The sequence below is a fragment of the Spinacia oleracea genome, chromosome 4, assembly GCF_020520425.1.
Source record: "Spinacia oleracea cultivar Varoflay chromosome 4, BTI_SOV_V1, whole genome shotgun sequence".
NCBI lineage: Eukaryota > Viridiplantae > Streptophyta > Magnoliopsida > Caryophyllales > Amaranthaceae > Spinacia > Spinacia oleracea.
Genome location: NC_079490.1, coordinates 33,883,368 through 33,893,706, shown reverse-complemented (window position 1 = coordinate 33,893,706; position 10,339 = coordinate 33,883,368). Strand labels below are relative to the sequence as shown.

General features: G+C 34.8%; 1 protein-coding gene across 1 annotated transcript; it reads left to right on the top strand.

The window, feature by feature from the left end:
- The first annotated feature begins 4,857 nt into the window (after positions 1–4,857).
- On the top strand, positions 4,858–9,258 carry LOC110788327 (probable serine/threonine-protein kinase WNK9). Its single transcript, XM_021992962.2, has 7 exons — positions 4,858–5,302; positions 5,402–5,439; positions 5,638–5,865; positions 6,112–6,332; positions 7,316–7,473; positions 7,582–8,017; positions 8,103–9,258. Exons 1-7 carry the CDS (start codon positions 5,225–5,227, stop codon positions 9,086–9,088), a joined length of 2,145 nt encoding a protein of 714 aa, XP_021848654.1. The 5' UTR covers positions 4,858–5,224; the 3' UTR covers positions 9,089–9,258.
- Positions 9,259–10,339: the final 1,081 nt, after the last annotated feature.

Genomic DNA, 10,339 nt, shown 5'->3' with positions numbered 1-10,339 from the left:
TAGAATATTACAATTTAGGAAAAACCAATATACTAACAAATCTATCCCTAAAATACAACATGTAAAATAGGAATACAATAACATAATATATCTGCTAAATAAATATCTAGTAATATACCATAACTGAAACTCATTGCCATATTGGGTTTAATATTAACAATTCCTCCCCTTCAACCCAATATGGCCACAACCGATTTAACGGTCACTATTGAAACACCGTCGTCCATCCGACAATGCCTCCCCTCGAACAAGAACATCTCCATCTAACACAAATAGATTTCTTTTATTCTTCCAACCTTTGAGTATCACCAATCCCTTTTTAGTGACCTCCAAACTACTGTTTTTCACCATAACAGTATAACTCAAACCATCTAATCTACCCAATGAAATTAAATTCCGTTCTAACTTTGGTACGTACCTCACTTCCGCTAACTTTCGAACACGACCATTGCAAAGTTTTACCACAACCTCACCAATGCCGTCAACTTTTACCTTCTTACCATCCGGCAAAGTAACCATCTTCCCTTCACACTCTTCATAGGATGAGAACCATTCCCTCCTAGCACATATGTGATGAGAACTTCCCGAGTCAAGCACCCAGCCGTCTTTTGGCCCCTTATCTTCTTGAACCAAAAGAGCATCACCAACATCATCATCATCTCCTTCCGCATACGAAACACGTCCCTTCTCGCGAGTTTTCTTCAACTCCTTCAAGTCTTCTTTTGCTTTAGGACACATAGTTTGTATATGACCCAACTCTACACAATAGAAACACTTAATATTAGGGTTATGTTTCTTACCAAATTTCTTTCTCTTGTCACGTGCATCTACCACGAATGCTCCTCCATCCGACGAGTCATCCGATCCTTGCTTCATCAATTTTTCGTTCTCTAGAAGAACAACAATAGTCTCTTCCAAAGCCAACTTCGTTTTCCCCACCAACAAAGAAGTAATCACAGTATTATACTTCTTTGGTAGAGACACAAGTAGAAGAATAGCTTTGTCCTCATCCTTTAATTTTTCATCCAAATTATTAAGTTGGTTTATCAAGCCATTGAAACGATTCAGATGATCTCTCAAATATCCATCTTCTTCCATCTCGAGTCCGCACAAATCTTTCTTGAGAAATAACTTGTTGGCCAAAGACTTGGACTGATATGTCTTTGTCAACTTTTCCCACAAACTTTTAGGGATATCTTCCTCAAGAACATCACACTTAATTTCCGGTGCAAGGGCCAACCGGATTGTCGATGCCGCACGTAACTTCATGTCTTCCCACTTTGCCTTTTCTATTTCGGTAGGCTTCTTGTCTTCAAGGGTTCCATACAACCCTTGTTGGATTAGGAGATCTTTCACCGTGCTCTGCCATAAGGCAAAATTGTTCCTTCCATTGAACAATTGAATCTCGAACCTTCCACCTAATTTCTCCATCACGAACCTTAGCTCTTGATACCACTTGTTAGGAATAGTACGAGATAACAATCTAGACAAAGCACACACAATATTAATAACATGGTATACCCACGTCCCAACTTGTATTATTAATCAAAACCGTTATTAAAAATACAATCAATCAACCTCACAAGTGTTTCTCTCAAACTTTGCTCAAGCTCAGGATCTCAAGCATATCAAACATAATGGTATATAAATCCCTATTTATATACCCCAACTTCCTAACCCTAGCCCTAGTATTAGGAAACACAATATTACTAGAATATTACAATTTAGGAAAAACCAATATACTAACAAATCTATCCCTAAAATACAACTCGTAAAATAGGAATACAATAACATAATATATCTCCTAAATAAATATCTAGTAATATACCATAACTGAAACTCATTGCCATATTGGATTTAATATTAACAATTAGGTTCATATATAAGATAAGTTAAACGAAAAAGGTTGTATTAATATAATTTACAACTAAAATTAGATCTAAGAAGATATGGTAAGTTTGGGTAAGTGAAAAATAGTGGATGATCCTAAAATTTTAACTATAGACTATAAGTATGATTACTACTACGTAGGTTAGCATTGATTTCAGTAAAAATTCCAATATTAAGTTTTAGTACATAATTTTATTAAAGCATGAATAATCCAAACAAGTTAAATTTGACAAAAATAATTAAAAGCAACAAATAATACAACCTTTAATTTAGAGGTAGGTCATACGAAGTACTTAACTAACTTGATGCTAGCACGCGAACACACCCAGAAAAATGTAGTTTGGAGAATTCAACGAGCCAATAAAAAAAAAAAGTAATTAATTAAACAAAAAAATCCAATGAGAAAAGAAGGATGTTCTTACTCTATAAGATGGAGATGGAGATGGAGATGGACATGGAAACCTCTCTTACTCCAAAGGGTCTTATAACCTTTGAAACTTGGTCGACTTGACCATTATGGGAATGGAAATTACTCGACCATATATAATGGGAGCGAGAGTTACTCAGGTTTTGTTATGTTTGACTTACTTTGAATTATTTTATGTAAAATAAGTGAAGATAAATTCAAATAAAATAATATAAGTTTAGATAAAGCAATGGTTTTAGACTATCCCTCGCGCATAAAATGAGCTCGACAAGTTAATTGAGTTCAAATAAGTTAAATTTAAACGAAATAAGTCGAATGTATATAGACGAAGCATAATAAATTTGACAAAATGAGGTCATTTGATTTCACTAGGAATAATTTATACTAAAGGGCCAACCGAGTAACTTTCAAGAATACCAACTTATTGGGCCTGTTTGGCGCGCAATTGGATGGTGGTTGTTTTACTTGGCTTGTTTGACCGACAGTGTGTGATGACTTTTTGTGTTGTTTTTTTAACAGGTTTTCTAAAAATGTGTTTTGTAAAGTTGGTTGTTGGTTACTAGATGTTTCATACAAAATGAAAAGTCAATGACCAATATAAAAAGCTACTCTTACTACGTTTTGAGTTATGACGGAAAAAGCCGGCTTTTAGCCAAGGAAAAATGCCATTTACCAAACATGTATTGACTGTTTGACAACGTAAAAAAGCCAAAAGCCAAAGAAATATCAAGCATAAAGCCATTTACCAAACATGCGCATCATCCATTTTAGTTCATGGTATCTAGTTTCGATTAAGGTATACAGTGCGCTACCTTCACCTAACAATAAGTTTTAGGTACAATAAGTTTCATGTAATAAAGTCCTATCAGGTCATATGTCTTGTAAGTTTTCTCTCTTTCAAGTAGGTTTTAGTCAGGTCTTAAGTTCCAATCAAACGCGGGTTAATCGAGTCCAATAAGTCCAGTTAAGTTTGATTCAGATAATTTCAGGTTTCATCCATTGAATAGAACATAAGCTAAATAATACTAGACCTGACAAATGGGTCATTTGGATCGTGTTCGGATCGGGTCATTTTGGGTCACTTTCACTTCGGATTGGGTTCGGGTATGGGTCAGGTCCATTCGGATTTTGGGTTTAATTCGGTTTTTTGATGATCGGGTCGGATTTAGGTCAAAATTTGGGTCAATATCGGGTAGGTTCATTATCGGTTCGACTCATTTCAGATCGGATCATATCAGATCGGTTTTTTCGGGTTAGTTTGGATATTTTCGGGTTAGATCAAACTTTTCTTATTTAATTTCAAGTTTTGATTTGGCAATTTCGCTTTAGATTTGGTCATCCTTCATAAAATATTCAATTATTTTTAATACTTTATACAACAATATTTCTTCAAAATAATTAAGGGATAATCGTATACAGTTTGAGATTACTTGTTTACTGTATGGGAATTTTAGTAAACGATAAGGGTTACATTTACCTTTCCACATTGTTACAAGTGATAATTTAGGTGACTCTAGTCTTACTTCTACTAATGTATGGTCGAGAAGACGAAACATGAAATATGGACAAATATAACAATATATATTGGTAATTAATAAAACATTATCACAATTTAGTAAAGTAACGGGTATTTGAGACCAAACTCCCGGATTATTTTATAGATAATATGTGGTTATTAATATTATTATTAATAATAATAATAATAATAATAATAATAATAATAATAATAATAATAATAATAATAATAAAAGTTAGAAAACTTGTGTTATTTAGTTTGAACTAATGATAAATTTGAGTTGTTCTTCGGTTCAGATCGGTTTTGGATCTTCGGTTCGATCGGTTTTGGTTTTATTCAAAATTTCCAGTTATTTTCGATTCGGGTTACTTCGGTTTCGGATGAAACTCGGTTCGGGTTAAGCCGATTCGGGTATTGGATCATTTCGGGTTAAAATCAATTTCGCATTGGTTTCAGTTTCGGTTCGAGTAAATTTGGGTTTTTGGTTGATTTTGGGTCGTCATTTCAGATCAAAATCGGGTAATGGATCGGGTCATTCGGATCGGGTCAGTTTTACCAGGTCTAAATAATACATACGAGTTGAGTAATCCATATCGTATTATTTTTGTCCCATATTGACTTAGGCCTATTCTTTTTGGTTTATTATCAGTTTTATGAGCTATTTTTCAGTTGAGTTGAGTTCAGTTCAGTTCAATACTACGTATTATTATTATTATTATTATTATTATTATTATTATTATTATTATTATTATTATTATTATTATTATTATCCCCTCAACAAAATAAAATAATTATACTCCGTAATTATTCCTAGCATACGAAGTATTATCATTTCATTTTTATTATTACTCTGTATCATTATTGGTAGTTCAGCTCAGTAATATTCGGTTCAAAAGAACGGTGCTCCGTACCCAGGACAACATTTCTCCGGTTCTCCGTACCTATTACGGAGTAAGTAAAACAAAAATCTGAGTCGCAATTTGCAAGAAAAGGTACAGAAAGTATACACAAATACATTCACGGAAGTTAACCAAACACACAAATAATAAAACTGAAACTACTCCCCCTTTCTTTCTCTCTCTCTCTCTAGCTTGTCATGTTCCCTGGTTGGAAGTGGGTAGCTCTGTAAATGTGTTGCATAACGTTATTTTTTTCCTTCCTTTTTTTCTCATCACATGAATGATTGATCCAACTTTTTATCAAAAACAAATACTGGCTTGTTCTCTTTTTTTTTGTGTGGTGTCAGACCTTAAAGCTTAAATCCACCCCACAAAAAATTATCAAAAAAATTAGCTGTTACATTTTATTGATATACAAATATTGAACATAAATTTTGGGGAAAAATTAAATAATTGAAGGGTTTTAATTGAAAATAGTGTTTGGTGGAGAGAATGAATGGATTTTCAAATCTTGAAGATGATGAGTGCTCTGACTTCGTTGAAGTTGATCCAACTGGAAGATATGGCAGAGTAAGCACAAATTCATTATTTTTTTGATTTATGAATACCATTTTAGTTTGATTTTCTGGGTTTAATACATGAACTATTTTTTGGGTTTTTTTGTTGCAGTACAATGAAATCCTTGGGAAAGGAGCTTCAAAGATAGTGTACGCAAAATCTGAACTTCTACTCTTCTATTTCAGATTTAATCAGTTGTTTTTAAACTTTTTTGCTAATTTTGATTGATTTTTTCTCATTAAGAATAACTTTTTTTTTGTTAATGGAACTTTTTTTTTGGTAATTTTTATTTGCTAGATTTGTTGATTAATTGGATTTTATTTTGTTTGTGTGATTTGTGGGGACAGTTATAGAGCATTTGATGAATATGAAGGGATTGAAGTTGCTTGGAATCAAGTAAAACTTTATGATTTTCTTCAAAGTCCAGAAGATCTGGAAAGGCTGTATTGTGAGATTCATTTACTTAAAACATTGAAACACAAGAATATTATGAAGTTCTACACTTCCTGGGTTGATACCGCTAAGAGAAATATCAACTTTGTTACTGAAATGTTCACTTCTGGCACTTTAAGACAGTAAGTCTTCCTTTCCCGAGGAAGTCTATGTTAATATTCGAGATTGATCAATCTTACACACACGAACAATATACCTCTAACTAGATTACTCATATTGTTGGTGTGTGTATGACATTGATCAATCTCGGATATTAACATATACTCATATGACTTATCCTTTTCTTTAGCCAATTGGGTTTTTTTGGTTGTTGACATTTTTCCTTTATTTTTTTATATTTATTTTTGGGTTTGTTTAAAATTGGTTAGGTATAGGCTAAAGCATAGGAGAGTAAACATCAGGGCAGTGAAGCACTGGTGTAGGCAGATCTTAAAAGGGTTACTCTATCTTCATAGCCATGACCCACCAGTGATCCACAGAGATCTTAAGTGTGATAATATCTTTGTTAATGGTAATCAAGGGGAAGTGAAGATTGGTGACCTTGGTTTAGCTGCAATCCTCAGGAAGTCTCATGCTGCTCATTGTGTCGGTATGCTTCCGTCATCTTCTTTACTTGCCTTAATTTTAATTTTAGGGTTTTGTGTTCGATCTTGGATGATTGCCATTTGTATGGTGCAAAGGTTGCAGACTTGTGACCTCTTCACTGCCACCAAAAGGCATACCTGTGACACTAGGTTGTCATTGTTCTATGTATGTCATTACATATGTATGGTGTCTGATATGGCTATGTATATGGATTACCTATACCCCACCTGACCCTTAGGTGTTGTTGTTAGATGCGGTAATGGGTTGAGCTCGAACATGGGTTTGCTCGGCTCTGCTTGAAATAGCTCAAACTCAACCTAGTTAACTTATAAGAACTCGAGCCTTTGACGAGCTTGTTCTTAGCTCGGTCAATAAGGTGCAACGAAGCAAATATGACTTCAAGTTGCAATATATTTATTGCTAACCTATTTTTAGTACTTTACAATATATGCTACTAGCATGTTGTGAAATTTATTTTTATTAGCCATTAGTCAAACTCTTCCATTTACAAATGTCAACATTGTGTTAGGTCAAGATATAATAAGAATGCTAGAAAAGAAAGTGAACTACTTGTGAGTTGTGACATCGTGAGCTTGTGTACCAATGCTCAGCTTCACTCAAAGGTCTCAGTTTTTTGCCGAGCTTTGACCGCTTTGGAACACGAGTAGCTCATGGACATCTGAGCGACTGAGCTCATTAATTCCCCTAGTTGTCGTCATCTATCTTGCTCTATATTTGGTGTGTTTTGATGATGCAGTTCTTGAAATTAATCAACTTTGCTTCAATAAATGAGATTTCTGTGTTTTCTCCATTCAGCTATGACATTTAGCTGAATGTGATGTGATTTGGTCATGATAACTTTAAGGTGCATGGAGTTAAGAAGTTATTGGTGTGATTAAGAACGTAGAAGGCTTGATACAGTTTATGGGAAATAAATCTTCTTCAGAAGCTTAATGATGTATTATGTGGGATTTTTTTACTATTCAGGAACACCCGAGTTTATGGCCCCGGAAGTATACGAAGAGGAGTACAATGAATTGGTTGACATTTACTCGTTTGGGATGTGCATACTGGAAATGGTGACTTTCGAGTATCCCTATAGTGAATGTTCTAATCCTGCTCAAATCTACAAAAAAGTCATCTCTGTAAGAAATCTGTTCCTCCAACAGAAACCTACCATCTCATAACCTATCTGTACTTCTTTATTTCTTTCGGCACATTCTGATCCATATTCAAAACCTACTGATTTGTAGGGTAAAAAGCCTGATGCCTTGTACAAAGTGAAAGATCCAGAGGTGCGGCAATTTATTGAGAAATGTCTGGCAACTGTGTCATCAAGGCTCTCAGCAAGAGAACTTTTAAATGACCCATTTCTCCAAATTGATGGTTATGACGATGATTCGAGACCAACTGATTGCCAAAGTGAATTCGATGATCTTGGTACTTTTATGAGACAGCCATTCCTTGAACATTATAACAGTGACAGCTCCTATCTTAATGGATACTCCAATGGTGTTGATGTGGAATCCTATGAATGGGGATATCATCCAAGTGAGATAGAAAGCTCTGGTATTGACTTATTTGAACACCATGAAGATGACCCTTCTCCAGGTGTCGACATAACTATTAAAGGAAAGAGAAGGGAAGATGGCAGCATCTTTCTACGACTTAGAATAGCTGATAAAGAAGGTTATCCTCTCACATTTCTCATTAATATTTTTACTTTTTTGTGCACGCATGAATCTAAGCTTGTCAAAAACATTATTTCTTACAGGACGTATCAGGAATATATACTTTCCTTTTGATATAGAATTGGATACAGCTTTAAGCGTAGCAACTGAAATGGTTGCTGAACTTGAAATTACTGATCAAGATGTAACCAGCATTGCGGATATGATTGATGGGGAAATAGCCGCTTTGGTACCTGGGTGGAAGAAAGGTCCAGGATATGAAGAAACTCCGTGCATTTCTGATATGCAATTATGTCAAAATTGCGCTTCTACCCAAACCTCAATTGGTTCCTTGATGGATTTTTTGTCAAGCAACCCAGGCGCTTTCAACCCAGCATTTTTACAGTGTCCTAATGGTTGTGCTGCTGCTATTCATGGTAGGTTTGAAGAGATCACATTTCAAGTTGAAGGGTCTGAGCATCATGAACCGGAAACAGAAGCGGAAGCGGAAGCTTCAACACTACCCACTTCGTGCCAAACTAATGGTGGTGAAACATGGGATCATTGTGAAAGTGTTGAATGTAGCTCCCTCGGCTCTGGAGGAATTCATTCGGATGAAGAGCATGATAAATCAGGTTTGGCAAAGGATGATTCAGAGAATAGTGTAGAAAACCAAAACCAAAACCAAAATGGTTGTGAGAATGAAGTTCAGTGGGAATTCAGATGGCTGAAAGCAAAATACCAAATGGAGATGAGAGAAGTAAAAGATCATCAGCTTGGGATTTCATCAACACCTCGTTCCTATCATGGAGATGAAGATCGAGCAGAGGACAGATTCTCACAATCTTTACACCTTAACATATTATTAGAACATGAAAGAAGAATATTGCAATCGGAGTCTGACATCAATTCATCAAATATTGAAGAGAGCTGCCCCATTTCAAGAATCCAAAGGGTTCGGAATTGTGAGGCGATGGAAGGTCCTTATATCACACAGAATTTGGCTACTACAAAGAATTATACTGGTTCACTCTTACCCAGTGCTATTCACAGGACTACATCACTTCCTGTTGATGCTGTTTATATATAATAATAAATTCTGTCAGCTGTTTATATCCATTCTTTTTTTTATCAACTTCGATACCATTGTAGATCGACCCCTGTATAACCATATCAATATCCCCATTTTTGCTAAGAAATTGGGTTCAGTTGTGGTAGCTATGCCTATGTATGAGATATTTAGTCGATTTTTTCGAGAGACTTGTAAGATCTCCTGGGTAGCGACTAGCGAGGTTTGGGTCCTATTGGCATCCATGTACATTACTCATTTACCTTAGATTACTAAAGGAAACCTTATATTTGATTCTCTCAACTTATAACGTCCTATGCAGCTATGCTTCTATGGGGAGATTGAAAAAGAGCCTGGGCTGCGGGTTTTTTCATTTTTATTTTTATTTTTTATGGTACAATGTATGTACATCTTACATAAAAAGTTTATTGTATAAATGTTAACTAACTTGGTTGGTAAAATTTTGAGGGTGGTATCCAAGTTACAAGACTTGGGATCGAATCCTGTCTACATCATTATTGTAGTTTGACCGACCTTGAAGAGGAGGAGGGGAGTTAGATTTCTTAAAAGTCCGAGTGGTTGTACGAATGTGAATTTATGTAGAAGAAGAGAAAAGATTGAGAAGAGGGAGAATATTGATCGATAAGAATAGTGAGGTGGATATGCATGTTTCTGTGCACTGCCCATTCCTAAAGACCAACCTAATAAGAGGTTGTGCATTAAAAGACAATAGGATTGAGTTATTTGTAGTCATGGATCACATTCAATTCAATTCAATCTTTCTGCCTTGTCAGTTTTTATAAAGTTTCCCTATACTTTTTCTTTTAAAAAAAAAAAAAAAAATTGATTGTGAATGAGTCATTCGGTATTCAAAAAACTTTTGCTGTGTATTTTAAGGAAAAATACAGCCAAATCCATGACCCATGACTTCGTGCTCGTATCACACTATATTTTTTTGTGTTGGGGCTTGTCGTACTTCAAACCAACTGTATCTAACGTCATCGTGTAACATAAACCCTCAATCTTAACAATGAGGCTAAGAAACCTATTGGTATAAAGTTGCCCTACTAGAAAGAAACTCCTGTTTTTTACCAAAAAAAAAAAAAAAAAAAAGAAAGAAACTCCTGTTTTTTTTGTTTTTTGTTTTTTTTTTAAAATTAAGAAGTTAATTATTTTTTAATTATTTTAACTTTTAGTCCAATAATAGAAGATCTTTGTAGATAGGAGCCCACAAAATGCATACAATGTCATGCATGGTGATGTACTAGTTGC

What these genes read in the sequence shown, in the direction of transcription:
- LOC110788327 (XM_021992962.2), top strand. Translation starts at nt 5,225, where the DNA reads ATGAATGGATTTTCAAATCTTGAAGATGATGAGTGCTCTGACTTCGTT. An exon ending in AAAGGAGCTTCAAAGATAGT is followed by an intron (nt 5,440 to 5,637) that starts GTACGCAAAATC and finishes TTGTGGGGACAG; the next exon opens with TTATAGAGCATTTGATGAAT. An exon ending in TCATGCTGCTCATTGTGTCG is followed by an intron (nt 6,333 to 7,315) that starts GTATGCTTCCGT and finishes TTTACTATTCAG; the next exon opens with GAACACCCGAGTTTATGGCC.